At 41.8% G+C, this 17,679-nt stretch overlaps 2 protein-coding genes across 2 annotated transcripts; one reads left to right on the top strand and one right to left on the bottom strand.

Moving 5' to 3' along the window:
* The first annotated feature begins 372 nt into the window (after positions 1 to 372).
* AKAP14 (A-kinase anchoring protein 14) lies at positions 373 to 6,625 on the top strand. The gene is made up of 6 exons (XM_033138195.1): positions 373 to 405; positions 1,036 to 1,203; positions 1,296 to 1,393; positions 2,967 to 3,146; positions 5,033 to 5,085; positions 6,459 to 6,625. Exons 2-6 carry the CDS (start codon positions 1,047 to 1,049, stop codon positions 6,541 to 6,543), a joined length of 573 nt encoding a protein of 190 aa, XP_032994086.1. The 5' UTR covers positions 373 to 405; positions 1,036 to 1,046; the 3' UTR covers positions 6,544 to 6,625.
* A 2,759-nt stretch (positions 6,626 to 9,384) lies between these two features.
* Positions 9,385 to 17,655, bottom strand: NKAP (NFKB activating protein). Its single transcript, XM_033137854.1, has 9 exons — positions 17,335 to 17,655; positions 13,648 to 13,728; positions 13,161 to 13,237; positions 12,710 to 12,796; positions 11,995 to 12,052; positions 11,208 to 11,323; positions 10,689 to 10,764; positions 10,125 to 10,274; positions 9,385 to 9,964 (listed from the first exon to the last, which is right to left on the bottom strand). The coding sequence occupies exons 1-9, from the start codon at positions 17,592 to 17,594 to the stop codon at positions 9,790 to 9,792; spliced, it is 1,080 nt and encodes a 359-aa protein (XP_032993745.1). The 5' UTR covers positions 17,595 to 17,655; the 3' UTR covers positions 9,385 to 9,789.
* Between the last annotated feature and the right edge of the window lie 24 nt (positions 17,656 to 17,679).

Below are 17,679 nucleotides of genomic sequence, written 5' to 3'. Positions count from 1 at the left end.
CTGAAAAGGGATCTCCATAACATGAAAACACCACCCAACTCGCATTAATCACTTCCCAGCCTCTTGAACACCTAACAATATCATTGGCTGCACGCTGTGTGCTAAGAGCTGATCTCCACCAGTGTTCTTTTTTCCCTTTTAGTAGGATGGAATGCCTGTACATCAAACCTGCAGCTCTATTGGATGAGCTGCTGTTGCCCAGGCGATGATTGTGACCAAACACTTGTCACAGAAGCCTGAGAGCCAGCTGCTTAATGAGCCCTGGGAACCTGCATCTCGGAGGAAATAAAGCAGCTCCGATCACAAGAGAAAACCATCTGGGAGGCATTTTCAAGCAGGTAGTGGAGTGATCTACCATCCTTCATGGGAAGAGAGGAAGTGCTGACTTTCGTACAACGTCCCTTGGTGATTATTTCTCAGAGCAATGAGTACCCACTTTCTCATTCTTAATTATTTGCATTTGTGGCTGAACGAGCAGTGGAAATGAGAGGAATAAAGAAATGCAAAGGAACAGGCTCGTTCATGATTTTTCATTCCCTCTTTGCAGATTATGATTTGCAGGCATGCATTGAATATTTTTCAAGGCACACACTGCAAAAATGTAATGAAAGAATGTGACAAAGATGTGTTTGAGCCATAGCTCGGTGGTGGAACCACATGCTCTGCAGCAAAAGGGCCCAGGGTTCAAACCCTGCCCCCCTCACTATATCTAATTGGGGTTGGGAAAGAATCCTGTCTTAAACCCTGGAGGACTGTTTCCTGTCCATGCTGGCAAGCTAGGTAGCCAATAAGCTGACTCAGTATAAAGCCCTTTCTGTGTTTTTACAGGGAACCAGGATTAGTTGCAGCTCCCAAGTGAGCATACACTCAGTGGTAAACCAGGTCTGCCCTGTGTAACAGCCCAAAATGTTTTTCTTAAAAATGAAGATAGGGTTTTGATCTTTTCTATGATTAGCAGTGGCAGAGTAGGTTATGCCAAATATGCAGTTTTGCTTGCTGTGTAGGTCAAATTCTCAGCAATAATCCTCTTTCTAGAGTTGTGGACAATGGAGGAGTTGACCACTAACGTGGAAGCTGAAGATGCATCCGTGGAAGCTGAAGAGCCAGTACCAGAAGCCATCAGGACGGCAGCAGAGTCTATTGTGAAAGACGTTGTCAGAGATTCAATATACACTATTAGACACCTGCAAAAGACGGAGGCAGGTATTACAATATTAACTTGCTGTGCTTTTGATGCCTCCTGGATGGTATAAAAGCCGCCCATACCAGAGATTAATCTATGCTCTTCCCTTCAGTTCCAGGAATCAATTATCCCGTACCAAATATTAAATGGATGAGGTGCAAGGATTTCACAGTATTTGAAGGACTGGCACAGATTGAGGAATATTTAAAAGTAAGTTTAAAACTGGATACTTACTCAATGCCTTTAGCTAAGTGACATGACTGTCTGGATGCATGAATATGCTGTGAGAATCAGCTGAAAGGGGCCTGCGTGTTTGGAGGCATCCAAGGTAACACGTAGTGCAATCCTTTAGATCAGTGGTTCCCTCAAGGGGTTTGCATAACCCACCCAGGGTGTCTGTGGCACCATTCACATAACAGAAGCTACCACAGAGATTTCAATTTTTTCAAAAGTCCATGGACTTCAGTGGGCCTGAGTCCCTCGTAAGTGGGTTTAGGATTGCAGCTTTATTGTACTAAATAATTGATTCTGGTGTTAATAAGAGCAACAATATTTCTTTATTTTTTTCTAAACTTTGGTGGGTGGGTGCTGCAGGTACATAAAATATACAGCAATGAATAACTAATAGCATAGAATAAAGCAATAAAAAATATGGCAGTGAATCTGGCTATTATCATTAATTGCAAGTTCTTCTGCACCTCATGTGAAAAATACAAAAGGAACCTGCAGTCAATGTACATCCACAACCACACAGTTAAACATTTATGCTCAATTATAGCCATCGTTCTGCTGCCTTGGAATTCATGGCAGAGTACATGCACAAACCATACCCAACCCTGTTTCTCTTCACTATCTGGCTGCTGGAGAGGCTTTTTTTTTTCTCCCATCCTTTAATGACTGCTAGTGCAGGCAATCCAGTCATGCCAGGAGTTCTCAGGTAAGCCAACACCACATTCCCCTTAGGATCCATCTATGGCAACCCTATCTTCAGGCAGGTAACACTTTTTGTCGCAACCTTATAAATAGTGGTACACATTTTTTGTGAGATGATGATGCAGGTTCACAGATATAAGGTTACAATTATTGGCTCGTACAGGGCTCCACAGACATCTTGCTAAAGCAAGGAGCAAAGCATGGTTTGTGTTTCTTAGACGTTTAAAAGGTTGTTGTTGTTACCTGCCCTTTACTAGAAGGTTGGTTCTATTGCAGCTACCCTCAAATGGGCTTCTGGTCTCCACATTTGTTGCAGCATAGATGGTCAGTTGGGCAGACAAGGGCCTGTACGGCAACAGTCCATTTTGAAGAGTTTCTTATCCAGGTGGGTCTTAACTGACAGCTGGCCTGCTCAGCCAATCACAAAGGGATTGATTGCCCACCATGACATAGCCAAAAGATTCCCAGAGGCTGTGGGTGATCAGTACTGGGCCATCTTAAAGTGACAGGCAGCCATGAATGGGGCCTGGATCACACCTGCATCATGTGCCCTCAGATCATGGCCTCAAACCTTCCTCTGCTTCTAATTCTCCTCACTACAACTTTGTAAAGTTGGGAGAAAGCAAATGACCCAGTCAGTCAGAGACTTTTTGCAGCCCAGCAGGGGATTTGAAACCAGGAGTCCTTATTGTGTGACTCATAACACTGCCACTACATTACAATTCTGATAACACCTAAAGGCTTGACATGTGCTTGACACAGCGGGTTGTACCCACAATGTTCAGTTGTTGGCAAAGGCGAGCAAATGCTTGTGCATGGGGCCACATCATGGCTTATGTTTATTCCACAGACATGGGAGCTTCATGAGAGCTGGTTACATTGGACAAACTATATCAGTGAAGAGGAACTGGAGTATTCCACGAGATACTATTACCGGGTCCGCTGGAGTATCCCGACTTGTAGAAAGCCCATCCCACGAGCAACAGCATGTGTCTATTTCGTCATAGAGATTTCCAAAATCAGACCACCAGTAAGTATTTTGACATCACCTCTGAAGATCTATAAGCCCAGAGGATAATTAAATATTCTTATATAAAATAAAATTTAAAAAAGCCGGAAGGGGGAGAGAACACCCTCAATAGGATCAGGTTTGTACTTCTGAGATCTATAAACTTGATCCTTTGCCAAGTGCTTGGCCACACTCCCTTTGTGCCCTTTATTTGAAGGCAGACATGTTTAGGCAGAACTGTCTCCTGAACTTGAACTTCCTAAGAACTTGTTACAGGTGGGTAGCCGTGTTGGTCTGCCATAGTCGAAACAAAATAGAAAATTCTTTCCAGTAGCACCTTAGAGACCAACTGAGTTTGTTCTTGGTATGAGCTTTCGTGTGCATGAACACTTCTTCAGATACACTGAAAGCTCATACCAAGAACAAACTCAGTTGGTCTCTAAGGTGCTACTGGAAAGAATTTTCTATTTTGTTCCTAAGAACTTGGAACTAAATAATTGTGCTAGTGGAAGACAGTGTAAAGACTCCTGTCAGCGTTTTGAGACTTTCTCCCCACTCTTCTGCCCCATCATGCCCCCACATCCCCCACAAATTGGAGGAGAGGAGATAATTCTGTCTGGCAAGCAGAAATACTTGTGCTGATGGAACGATTATGAACCGTGACATTGAAATCCACTCTCCTCATTTAATTGTTTATAAACTGTTTAAACTATTGTGCATTTATAGTACAGTATAGTCTATGAAAGCTTTTAAGGCTTAGATGGAATTGTTTTGTCACATATTTAAATTATGTTTTGATTTTGTAACTGATTTTATATTTGTAGAAGCCATTTTGGCATGTCAGCAGTTTCTAACTTTAACAATAATAGTTACAGTAATACTTAAGTTGCAAATAACCAATAACAAGTTTTGGACAGTTTCCTCTGTAATGGTACAAACAGGGAAGGATCTTCCGATATACTTCTGTCTTTAGGTATGATTTACCTTGTCATCCACCCAAAAAACGGCAGAGGCAGGGAATGTGACCCCACATGGCTGTGGTGTGAATTGGTTTATGTATAGAACTTACACTGCTTCAAGGGGGTCTGCAGAAGTCGTGAAAACAATACAGTACAGTAAATCAGACAGCAGCAAGATGCCAGGGATAAAAACAGCAGAACAAGCCAAGAGAACCTCAGCTAAAAACCAATAGAGCAGGTATGGGGAACTTTTGGCCTTCCATTTGTTGCTGAATTCCAAACCCCCATGAACCCCAGCAAGCACAGCCCATAATGGTCAGGGAAGATGAGGTCAGCAACATCTGGAGAGTCAAAGGTTCCTTACACATAGAAGCAATTTCTTTTGCCTGTCCTGTATCTCTCTATCAGCTTCATCAGATGTCCTGGCTTCTGGTTTTGTAAGAACAGGAAAACTGTTGCTGATCCGCCAAACACATAATTTTACACACTTTGACCAAGCCTTCCTCTCCTTTTTTCCAAGTTAAAATACTAACTAACTACTGCTGCATTTTTAGGATACCGTTCTTTTATTATTATCATTAACGCAATTTAATCTGCATATGCAGCACACCATCCTGGAATTTATTTTGATGAACTGTGCTACAGAACTGTTTAAAAATAACTGAAATACAATTTTGTAACCCTTCCCTTTTTGGAAAGGTTGAGCTGCAGAGGCTTATTGTATGCATAGTACCAAGACCCTAGAGGTGCGCCCATCAGACCCCAACATTACGGTCAGGCTTCTCTTGCTTGCAAATTTCCTATTGCTGTTACATTTTGAGTTTATCAGTGTGCATGAGGACCAGAAATCCCTTGCAGGGAAGGGTGATTTTAAAAAGCAAAATGGAAGCCCAACATTCTCAGAGTTTAAACGAAGTATGATTTTTTTTTGTCCCTCATTTAATGCAGACATTACCTGTTGAAGTATTCTTTGTGGTGGAGACGAATAAGCTAATTCACAGGTATTTTATATTTTAAAAATAATCCATGAAATAATGGTGGTATGATAAATTCTGCTAAATGTTTCGTTATGGGGGAAATATCTGTTCATCTTGCAAACCCATCTAGGAGTGAATTGTACCTGCTTTCTCTCTGTCTCTTTGATTTGCAACTAGGACTGCTGGCTTAGAAGAGTCCAGACCTGCATTTGTGCATAAATCAGCTGCAAAAAAATGTATCATAATCTGGTACAGTTTGCGGGTCACATGGCTGTTGTTTTTTAAGGGCTCAATGAAAAGTTGGCTAACTTTTTCCCCAACTACATTCACTGAAGATTCATCTCTTAGCCTGCAATCCTATGCCTACCTGCCAGGAATGTCTAGGATTCTGCTGCTTAGTGCTAAAGGATTGTTTATTCAAGACGTGCCCTGAGTTTAAGTGGCTTCCCCAAAATTTGACCACATGCTCATTACTGGACACCATGCCTATTTAGGGACCTGAGGGTTGCATCCAATGCAGTGTTAAGTAACCCATTCTGGTAGTGCAGGAATTTACACTTGCGTAAAGTGCACACCTTCATATACCCATGTGACTCGACTCGGAGATCTGTCCTGGGTTTCCCCCAGCTCTTAGGAGTTGGTTATAAGTGGGGGCAGGGTGTGCAGAGACGGGGCAAAGTTCAATTGTGCAAGTGTAAATCCTTCTGCTAATGTAGGGTTACCATATTTCAAAAAGTAAAAATCCGGGACACCCTGGAAGTTGTTGAGCTTTTACAAAGAACTACCCCCCCCCAAAAAAAAAAATCACGATTTTTCGATTGACTTGCCTAGGATCCAGGATAAAGTGCCGCCTTTTGGAAATTCCCCCCAGATGTCAATTCCGGCTTTGAAATTCAAGATGTATGGCAGCCCTAGTTAATGGAACAAGTTCACTGGATACCATCCCTTGACACAAATTTTGTGGTTTTTTTCTGTGTGCATGAGCACTCAGATTTTGGTTGCAGAAATTTAAGTTTTTCCTGTGGTTTTTTTTTTTAAAGTCACCATAAACGGGTTAAAAGGCACAAATCAGTGCATTAAAAGTATAGATGTGTGCAGGAACAAGCTAAAGGTGGCACGGACATTGGGACAGAAGTGTTAGTGCATAGTGCATTTGAGCCATGTCAAAACAGGCCATTAAAAAAAAATCAGGATCCACCCTATTCCTGTGACTGTAATCTGTTTTTTATTTTAAACTGTTGTAACCTGAACTCAAGACCTGAAGATAGTAGATGATTATGATGAATATAGTTAGGGAATTAACTTTTCAAAACAAACAAACAAACCAAACAAACCATAGTTCCCAACTCAGATGTGTTAAGTAACCCAACTCTTGTGTTATATGTCTCTCTCTATAGGCCAGGAGAGTCTCGATTCAAAGAAAAATGGCTCAAAGATGTGATTGAAAGCAAAATAATCATGATGGAGACCATCACTTTTTAGTTCCTCTAGAATTGTTACAAACTAAAAACTCTCCTTTAGGTTTTCTGCTAGTTTTTATAAATAAAAGTTATGCATATCTGTAGTCAGCTTGTCATTTTAGGTCTTTCTGTCTCGTGTTAGAAAGCTTAATTCTTGGACAGTAAATATTACTTGATCAAACCCAAGGGTAGCAAATGTAATTCATGACCATTCACCAGGCTGGCTGGGGAAGATGCAACTTGTACTCCACAACATCTGGAGGGTACCATGTTAGGAAACGAAGCCTTGCTTACACAGATATGGCAACACTGCCAATGCCTGCAAAACTCTTTTTAAGGGAATTTGCAAGGGGTTATATTTGCATGTCACTCTCTGTCATAAACTAGACCTCCAGATGTTTTGGACAACAACTCCCATTATCCCTTACTATCCCTTAATTATATTTTACAGCTGTATTGTTACTTTTGTTTACCTTTTAAAATGTTTTATGTATTCTTTTTCTTTAAACTCATTGAAATATGTTTAATGGTTTTTGTGGGAATGCTAAGGATGGTAGGGAAGGATATACTGATTACCGGTAAGTATTATGATGTAGCAGAGCAAATTCCCCTCAATATAGCTGGAAGCTAGTTTGTAGATTCGTATTTTCTGGTGTCCCCTTTAATCCTTCTTAAAAGAATAAAGACACAAGAGTCTTTCTGAGTAAAGTAACAAAAGGTTTACTCACATTTCAGTTCACAATATGATTCCTGAAAGGCAGACTTTACTTGGTGATTACACAAAGAAACTGAGTTCATCTCATATGGAGACTGAACTCATGTGCTACTGGCTAAGAGCCAGCAGACAGCAAAATTACATTAAGAATAGAAAGAATAGAATAGAAAATGGTTGCAGGAGAGCAATGTGGCAGCAAAAGATCAGCAAGCAAGACAAGAGAAAAAACAAGTGAGAAAATGGCTGCATGACTCAGCTCTTTTAAGGAGTCAGCCAGAGCCACACCCATCTCTCAGGTCACAAGCAGGGGAAGAAGCTCCCGGCCAGTGGTACAGGAAGTCACACTGACTGGATGTTCCCCTGCATGTGCCCACTCTAGGGAAACAAGTAATGTTGCATTTGACTGCACCAATGGATTACATCCCACAATTTTACTATTGGGAATTCTTGCTCTCATCAGTCCCGGTTGTTCACCAAGTTAGTACCATAGACTGCAACATGCACAGTAAGCCGTTGACATGTGATCTTTACTCAAGACCTGCTTGTGAGCCCCAGCCCTGAGTTCCAATTTTCCAAATGGCAAGTACTTTCAAACACTGTCAAATTAAACTGTTTATTTTTATAGTTGTTTCAAAGAACGAGTCATGGCTTGAAACTGACAAGCCATGGATAAAAAACAACTAAGGTGGACCCAGGAAAACAATTTTAAATGTAACTTTCCAGAAATAATATGTGGTTTTGGAATTGTGATAGGAATGGTACACAGGATGCACATCAAGCCCATTCCCTGGACACATTTTATGACTTCACCACTCCCTCCCAACTTTTGCATTACAGTTCCTTGTGCCATGTCAGAGGTGCCCCTGAGAGTCCCCTGAACTTGGGAGGGAGATTTTTTAGATTGGGTTTGAGGCTTCTGAAAGAGCAGAGGTGCCCAGTGGATGGCACATGCCAGACACATTTCAATACTGGCATAAAGACTTTGCCTACAATAGGGGTTATGTTTTCAGCCCATCAAAGCCTATGGATATCTAACCTGTTTCGTTCCACTGCACAATGAGGTCAGGTAGGAAGATGCTTGCAATCTTCAAATAATTCTCTCTCTTGATGAGCTATTGGCCAGACTCCCCATACTAGTTAATGTACAGGATGATGAAAGCAAATCTGTACTAAGAGAAACGGGAGGGTGCATATGCCCATTCCACTGCTGGCTCAGAAATAGGCTAGTCACTGGAAGACACTCTGCTGCAGCATTATACAGCTTCTTATTAACAATATAAAATATATTAATAATTACAATGTACAAATCTGCACAAAGAGAGCTGCTCCAATTCTATTTACAAGGAATCAGAGCTACTGAAAAAGACTATAATTTGTCACTTAAAATCTAGTAAAAGAGAATCAAGCCTCACTAATGTACAACAAACAAATCTGTTCTGAAGCTTAAAAAGGCTGTGCCAATGACTTTTTGTCTTTGTGCAATCAATGGTACAATCAATTTGCACCATCTGTTATTGTGGGATAACCAGCCCCATATAACCAACATGCTTAAGTCTAATTAATGCATGAAATGGTTAATACAATAGTTAGCTGTCCTGCCAGGCTTAGCTATGTCAGTTCCCTTACCTTGGGAAGAAATAGGTAATCAAACCTATCATTTCCTCCCAGTCTACCTGAGCACCTTAGCATGTGAAGAGGTTTGAACTGGTTCCTCCAGCTTAGCAGCATGGCTCTCACAAACTACTCTTCACTTCCTATGTCTAGGAACTTTCATCACTTTGTAACTAAGTTAAGTTTTACTGCCTGTGCAACTTTTCTGACTGATGTGTGGAAGAGCACATGAATCTGACCTTTGGAGAGTTTGTTAGTAAACCATTCTGGGGGAAGAGGGAAAATTTGGAACTGACGTGAAAGGGCATATTTTAAAGGTAAAACAGCCTATACTTCTATGCTTTACTTTGCTGAATATATTGTGACTTCCTACTCCCTGCTGGGGTTCTATCACCAAAGAGTACCTCCCCAAAACTGGAGATCTTGGCATCCAAAAATTCATATATGTGTGTGTGTGTGTGTGTGTGTGTACACACACCAACATTTATTTGATTATCTGGAAGATCACTCTGATCCACTCTGTGACTCATACTGTACACTCAACATTCTCTTAGCAAAGGATTGAAAACAAAGCAACCTTAACAAAATGCCGGGTTTCAATTCCACACGTCTTGATTTGCTGTTCAGAATTTTACAAAATGTCTTTTAAATCCACCAACCGGCACAGTACCTTGGATTCCTAGCAATATTTTGGGATAGTCTGTAATAGAGCCTTGTCTCATTTCATTTAGGCCATTGTCCTTCTGCTGCTGTTAATGCTATACAGCAAATCTGTGAACAGGCTATCCACATAACCTGTCATGGTTCCTATTGATACATATAAACCATTTCCTGAAGTTCAACCAGCAGTACACCCTGCAAGTAGGGCTGTGATGCTGGAACCTGTTTGCAAATCGCTGTAACAGGTGACGGTTGTCAATATGCACAAGAAGAGCGTCCCATTCATTTGTCGTCTTTGCCCTTAGTTTTCCTGTAGACCATCTCTCGGAAGCTTGCCAGAATCTTGTTCTCTCTCTTCCGCCTCTCCTCCTGGTTGAAAGATGCCAGGGCCCTCTTTTCATCGGCACTGTAGATCTGGTTCTCCTTACGCAGACGCACGGCTTCCATTCTCCGGTGCCTGAAGAGAAACACGATACGCATAAAAAAACAAGTAATGTTCAACAGGAAGAGATTTCCTTCATTACTAGCTCAATTTCTATTAGCCATTACCCAAATGTCTCCCCCTACACTGTAAAACAGCAGCAAAATTTCACAGCAATCCCCACCAGAACGCTCACCTGCTGCCGCTCATAACATAGCCAGACTTCTCAAATGATGCTATCTCTTCACTGGTTAGACCAATTTCACCTCTCCTAGGGATGCGTTTTCCAGCTTTTACATATTCCGCCATGGCAGCTCCTTCACCGGGGAGTAAAGCATGTCCATAGCTTTAAGAAAGAGACAGGATCATTACATTACAAAAAAAATATTGGCATCCCAAAGCCCCGCTGACTTCTATCTCTAGCTATGGATACAGAGAAGATGAAGAGGAGACAAAGCAAGACACTTAAAAGTATTATTTCATATATGCAGCCAATCGGAAGCTGCACCTCAGTTTTCAGTTTTGGGAGTCAAACGGACTCCCGGAATGGATTAAGCTTGAGAACCAAGGTACCACTGTACAGGAAACATAGTATTGATTGAATAGGATGCTTGCTGAGGATTATTAAGGATTATATATGCTCTGTTATCTGAGCTCTGTGATCATCTAAATATGCTATATAATAGTTAAGAACTGTATTTGGATTCCTGGGCTACCTTGGATTTCAAATGCTGAAATAAGCTAAAGGTGCAGCACTTACTTCAAGGGCCGATCATCTTGAGAGGCATGAGTAATGGGAGCTTCTGGTCCTATGAAATCCACAGCACCTGCATTTTCTGCAAGAAAGCAATAAAAGGAAGAATGAAGCCAAAACCTTCTCTAATGCATTATTTAACCAGTTTTTTTAACCCAACTGTACAAATTTTATCCTTGCCACCCTTTCTGTGGGGTCTGCCTGGCGTTAACTGCCACCTTGTCCCTCCCACTTTGAGCTCCATCTGCAGCCAGCCACTCTGTACGAAAGGAAGGTAGCCTTCCAGTGGTCTGCTCTGTTTTGTATGGCATATTCATTTTATCAGCCCACCTGATTTTTTTTTCTGTTGGAAAAGGTGGGGTATACGTATAAACTAAATAACCATCTTACAAAAGGAATAAATTTAAAGCCTACATCAATTGACATCTCTTTAGAGATGCTTTTCCTTAGCAAAGACCAACCTAACAGTGAAGGCTGTGCCTGTGTGCAGGTTTTTCCAAGAATCTATGAGCATTCAAAACCTACTTGATCTCTCAATCCAGAGATCATCCTCTTGCTGTTCGTCATCATCAGAATCTTCGCTGCTTGACTCGCTGAAGTCTTTCTTGCTTTTTTTACTCTTTTTTTTCTTGGACTTTTTTCTGTTGAGAAGTGAGAGGGAAATGGGATAAATATGTAAAATCAAAGCAAGGAAGAAGAAAGGTTGGTAAGAACAAGAAGAAACGTTTTAGCTTTGTGTCACTTACAAGAATATTATCAATGAAAGGGTTAAAGAAAATCCACTGATATATGTATAAAGGATACTATGGGAAAATAACCATAGCCCAAGAAAAAACAACCTTTTTGGGCCAAATAAAAATCTTGGGCCTTTTGGGGAGCATACAGAACACACAATGCAGCACAAAGCTTGCTCACAAGGAAGATGTGAAGCACTGAGAGCATAAACACATTTTCTTCCCTTTCTCTTTTCCTTTATAACACAAACTCAGAAACCACTCTCATCAAGTTCAGTGAGGCTTTCTTTCAGATGAATGTGGCCTTAGTTTTGTTCCATATCTATTTACTAACATAACTTTTACTACATTATTGACATAACTGGTGACAATAACCAGACCAAAAGGAAAGCAAACTAAAATCCAAAACAGAAATAAACAATGCAAAATGAAATAAACAAAAAGCAGAAGTTGAAAGCAGAGTCAAGAGTTCTCTTGGTGACAACTTAGTAGCTGGGGAAACAGGAGTTTGATACTAGTGTTATGAAACACACAAACCCTCCCCAATTTTACAAGTTTTTTAAAAAAACAGCTCTTACTTCCTATGCTTCTTTTTCCTCTTCTTGGATTTCTTTTTTTCCTCACCACCTGAAATGTTAATAACCAAGAAAAACAAAAATAAACAAGGGTAAGGCATAAAATGTTTGAGTGAAAGAAGGGTGGAAAACCAGGGTGGTATAGTGAATGGTGTTGGGTTAGGACTGGGAAGACCAGAATGGAAACTTTGAACCACTTGCTCACGTTCCCAGCCTAATATACATTACATAGCAACTGAATAAGGAATTTAATTATTCCCCAGTGCACAATGCATTTCAGTTCTGGACTATTCACAGTAGGGATGGAAAAGCAGTGGCCTTCCTGATGAGAATCAGCAGCTGTCATCATCCCTGCACTGGCTGAGGCTAATGGGAGCTGGAGGGCCCAGCACTACTATGCCACAAGTGATATTCATTTTTAAAAAACCCACTGTGATTTATGAACATTAATGCAATATCATTCAATTGTAGCTCATCTTCCTGAGAGCTTAAGCATCCAATGGAACAATGTTAGTATGGGGCTATTGTGATATGATTTTCAATTTGCCAAAATTCTTGACAACTGAAGAAGTTAATACTTCAAAATGAATGGAATAATAAATATGACTTTAAAGGCTATGGGAATTTGCTATTCCTTATTTGAACTGTAGGGTGGGTGGGTTGGGAGAACCCCCTTTAAGTGTGCAGCTCAAAAGAAGGAAGAGGCCAATTCCAAGCTCGGAACACAAGTCTTGCACAACAGGTTCATACATACGTGAAACAGCTTTTCTCTTCCTTTTCTTCTTTTTCTTCCTCTTCTCTTCCTCTGAAAATAATTTGAAAAGGAAATGTTTTTACAATCAAGCCAAACAATCCACTCTATGGGTTGTTACTTCCTGACCAACAGATTGCATCTGCTACACCTATGAGACCAGGCTGCAGCCTTGCTTTCTAGAACAGGTAGGGGCTGCTGTTGCACAGGGATGGGAGACATCATTTGCAAATAATATGACAACTGTTAAGGCAATGGGAAGTGTCAGTGAGTCAGGAACTGGCGACATTAATTATTATTGATGCAATTTATTTTAGCAATTCCATTTGGAGTGCATTCATTCTAGGAAGGCAAGACAACTCAGTCCCTACAAATACTAATGATGGTACCCAAACACCACCAAATCAGTGCAAAATACCTTCTGAGCTGGAATCAGAAGAGCTGCTCTTTTTAGATGTACCATCTTCATCTTCTGCAGGAGTGTGTTCATCAGAGCTAGATTTAAAGGCAGAGCACAAAACAATATTAGTGTAGGTAGAAGTGCAAAATATATCATCATAATTTGAAAAGCTGTGGCCGAAAGCATATAAAGACTTCCGTGTTAAGTATTCAATAAAATAAATTTCTATGTGAGAGCTTACCACTGTTTGGATTTTAAAATATTAATTATTATAAACATTATAAATATGCCAAGGGATTCTACAATTTGATTTTAGGAATGTAGCAAAGTAGAACAGAAAATACATTTGACAAAACCATGATGCTAAATAAGCCAACATGGGGGGACAAAATGGGAAAAGATAATCACCATCCTCCTTAGTAGAATTCAGGGGAAGGTCCTCAAGACAGGTTACAGCAATGAAAACAGCAGTATTTATTTATTTATTAAAAAAACACAAACCTACTCTGGGTCAGGAACCTTTGGTGAGAATCCCCAGACTTCAGGTGCTCCAAGTTCACCTATTCTCTCTCTCTCGTTTAATCGCCTGTAAAAGATGCATCTGTGTTAAAACCCAGGACATAATTCCCATGTATAAAATTTAAGCACAACACAGGAATAGAGATGCTTCCATACATAAGAGACAGTGTTGCTATAGAGCAAAAGGGTTAGACCGTGGGAAACTGTTTTCAGCCTGAGAGCCACTTTTCCTCACCAACAACCTTCTGGGGCCGACATGCCAGTGGGGAATGGGGTTGGAGACAAAAATGGGTGGAGCAATATTAGCTTTGTGCAGTAGACTATATTCCTGTCATGCAAACAGTCAAGAGATTTCTGCACATACTTACATACTAGGGCTGTGCAATAAATTGCCATATCATTGTATCAAAATAACATCATGATAAGTGTTTCAATAAGGCAGAGACTTGACAGCTTCCCAGGAGGTACCTCAGCTGAATGGATACTTTGCAAATACTTTGCAGATAATTTGTAGACAAGTATCTCCAGCTTTGTTTGCTCTTTCACTCCTCTCTCCTAACCCATGAGAAATGAAGATAAACCTTCATGCAAACCAGCAAAATCTTTCAGATTCACTATTTGGGGGCCTCCACTGCCACAGGGAGCCTTGTCAAGGCCCTGAGCTGCTGCAGGGAAGCGTGGCACACACTGCGCCGCCACAGGGAGGCATGGCAAAGCCCTCTGCTGCTGCGGGGAAGCATAGCACACCCTCCACCACCATAAGGAGCTACAGCAGCACCCTCTGCTGCTGCAGGGATGTGCAGTGCACCCTCCACCACTGTAGGAAGGTACTGTGGGACCCCTGCCACTGCGGGGAGGCCCAGCAAGGCCCTCTGCTGCTGCAGGAAAGCGCTGAGCACCCTCAGGGCTGTACCTAGGTGGTGAGGTGGGGCCCCGCCAGGGGCGCAGGCGAAAGGGTGTGCATGCAAAATTGGCTAAAATATGTCCATAAATATGTCTATAAATAAAAATATCAATTATTGCCTCATAAGAAAAGCTTTTGAAATAGAGGGTGAATTGAATGGGTGGAGGGGCGTTGGAGGAGAGTCGGAAAGAATAATTTGTCCATGGGTAGAGGGTGCAATCTGGACAGTTCTGCCACGGGCGCAAGATCATCTAGCTACAGCTCTGCACACCGTCCACTGCTGTAGGGAGGTATGGTAGAGCTCTCTGCCCCCGCAGGGAGGCCCAGCAAGGCCCTCCACCACCACAGGTATATATAGTGCTATATCGAAATATTGTGATATTTAGCTGGTGATATATTGTAATGTTGAAAACCAGATACAGTATTGTCCATCCTTAATACATACAACACACATCTCTCTGTCTGGGTAATTAAGAAGCATTATCACAGTTCAATTATACATTTAAGCCAGCAAGTAGGGTGTGAACAGTGCAAGTTTGGGTGTATGGGAAGGAGAGCATGTTTTAGGGAGTCCAGGAGGACTGCATTTGGACCTGGGCTGAGGTTCCCCACAGCTGAAAGGAACTGCTAAGGCAAGAAACAACTTGATTTATCAGTAACATTATTTGAATTTTTATTAAAGGGAAAACAATCTCCCTAGAGCTTTCCAAACATTTCATGTTGGTGATACGCTTTTTGGACATGCATCATTTCGCTACAGGGTAACTCAGTTTTACTAGCAAACCAGAGGTTAAACTAACCCCTTTCCAATCCAGGGAGGAGCGCAGGGAGCGTCTGCACAACACACCTACACACTGCAGCCAACACACTAACAAGTCACGACACAAAATTTGAAGAGCTCTGCCTTAGATGCATTGCAGTGCTGAACACGCTAAAGAGGTTAGACAAAATAAGGTCCAGAGGTCACATGAGGGGTGATATCCTTGAAGGCTCATCTTAACTGTGAGTCCTGGGGCACCTGCTCCCTTTGTTGCACACCTTTTGCCACTTGACCTGGGAGAGAAGGGCCTTGACTGACTCCAGCTACAAAAGCTGAGGCTTCTGAAGAGCCCAAAGACCATCTTGGCTCTCTCTTAGTACAAACCCAGGTCATCAAGCATGAACTTCCACAACTGCTCTCTGCCATGAAACCCCACTGGCAGGATTAGCAGCAGCAATGTTATGTGGTTATAATATTTTAGTCTTTTGTTAGTTATGCTGGTTTAAATGTGCATTTTATATTTGAATTCCTTTAGTAAAGTTTTATTTTGAAATCTTTAAAATAATATTTAAGTTTCCTGTTAATTATATTGCTTTGGATGTATACTTTATACTTGACTTTCTTCTGTAATGTTTTATTCTGGATTGTTTTACTTGATGTATTAATGTGTTGTAAACTGCTCTGATATTTCCCCCCCCTAAGAATATAAAGTGGTACAAAAAAATATAAATGCTTGCATCAATGGCCTAACATTTAGTGTGCCGCGAGATGTTGCCTGGTGTGCCGTGGGAAAAATTGAAAAATTACTTTATATATAGTCAATATAGGCACAGAGTTAAATTTTTTAACATTTTCTAATGGTGGTGTGCCTTGTGATTTTTTTCATGAAACAAGTGTGCCTTTGCCCAAAAAAGGTTGAAAAACACTGATTTAGTGATATGTTGCCCAATCAAAATCACTATCTGACTTATCCTTTGCATATGTACTCAAAAGCAAATCCCTCTCTGAATTGAATGAAACCTACTCCCATGCAAGTATGAACAGGGTTTATGCTTAAGACTGAAGTCATTTTAGGCATGACTTCATCAGTTTAAGCTGCAGTATATATCACATCTTAAACCTCCATGGCTAGGAGTCATGGTAATAACTTTCTAGCTGTTATGATATAACAAGGGTAAGGGATGAGTTGGAATACTACTTGCCACAGGCAAAGTGCTGCCACCAAGATGGTCCCATTCTCATGCCTATTCCCAAGCTCTAAAGTCAAAGATGATCAAAACTTCTGAAGGCTGTCAGCAACCTGGTCCCAATAAGGATCGGAACCCATATAAAGCCAACATATTAGATCTTATGTCTCAAATGGTTTTGTTATGGTTTAGAATTAGATTGTCATAAAAAACCCCAAACAGCCCTGCTTCTATGCTTTTTAACAGCAACCCTGGTATACAGAAATAAGGGAAGCACGGAGACCTGCAGATATGGCAAAACTAACCATATACCCACATTCTGAAAGGGTGGGAGAGAAACGACTCGGGGCGTAATAAAGGCACAACCACTCTTTGTGTTAACTTTTTATGAGAAACTGGTTAAACTTGTTACAGGTAAGTAGCCGTGTTGGTCTGCCATAGTCAAAACAAAACAAAATAAAATATTCCTTCCAGTAGCACCTTAGAGACCAACTAAGTTTGTTCTTGGTATGAGCTTTCGTGTGCATGCACACTTCTTCAGATAAACTTGGACACTGATTCGTATAGATTGGGGACAGGGAACATGGGACGTTCCATATGTTGCCGGGCACCAACTTGGCAGTCTGCACGGCCAGCAACATCCAGAGAGCCAAAAGTTCCTTATCCCTTTTGCAAGCCGCAATCAAGCGGGGCATTAAATAACGGAAAACAGGTAAGGAAGGGAAGGAGGGAGGAAATATTCAAAAGGGAGATAGACAAGAGGGGAGACCCCGCCAGGAACCCTTTCCCGGATGACGCCAGCAAGCAAACCTCCTCACGTACCTCTGCCTCAGCGACTCCTCCTGCTCCTTGCCGTAGTGCTCTGGGCCATGACGGTGGCCGAAGTGGTGAAGCGGGCCGGGCCGCTGACGGAACCCGCCGCTGCCGCCGCGCTCGCGGGACCGAGACCGGGACGGAGACCGGGCGCGGGACCTCTTGCTCCGGCTGGACCTGGGCGGGGAAGGGCTGGTTGAGCTGCCGCTCCGCTCCCGCCGTGAGGGCGGCGACTCCTCTGGGCTCCGCGAGCGAGACACCGGCGCCATGGCCTCGGCAGGAGGTCCTCCGAAAGCGTCGAGTAGCGGAAGCGTCGCCAACGGTCAACAGAGAGCTCTTTTCCTTCCGCCGGAT

This window comes from Lacerta agilis, chromosome Z (assembly GCF_009819535.1).
Source record: "Lacerta agilis isolate rLacAgi1 chromosome Z, rLacAgi1.pri, whole genome shotgun sequence".
Classification (NCBI taxonomy): Eukaryota; Metazoa; Chordata; class Lepidosauria; order Squamata; family Lacertidae; genus Lacerta; species Lacerta agilis.
This window is presented reverse-complemented; position numbering and strand designations above follow the sequence as displayed.

Coding starts and splice junctions, on each gene's coding strand:
- AKAP14 (XM_033138195.1), top strand. CDS start 1,047: ATGGAGGAGTTGACCACTAACGTGGAAGCTGAAGATGCATCCGTGGAA. Junction 3,147..5,032: donor TTTCCAAAATCAGACCACCA/GTAAGTATTTTG, acceptor CATTTAATGCAG/ACATTACCTGTTGAAGTATT. Junction 5,086..6,458: donor ACGAATAAGCTAATTCACAG/GTATTTTATATT, acceptor CTCTCTCTATAG/GCCAGGAGAGTCTCGATTCA.
- NKAP (XM_033137854.1), bottom strand. CDS start 17,594: ATGGCGCCGGTGTCTCGCTCGCGGAGCCCAGAGGAGTCGCCGCCCTCA. Junction 11,324..11,994: donor AGGAAAAAGAAGCATAGGAA/GTAAGAGCTGTT, acceptor ACTTCTCAACAG/AAAAAAGTCCAAGAAAAAAA. Junction 10,275..10,688: donor CAAGATGATCGGCCCTTGAA/GTAAGTGCTGCA, acceptor TCTTTCTTAAAG/CTATGGACATGCTTTACTCC.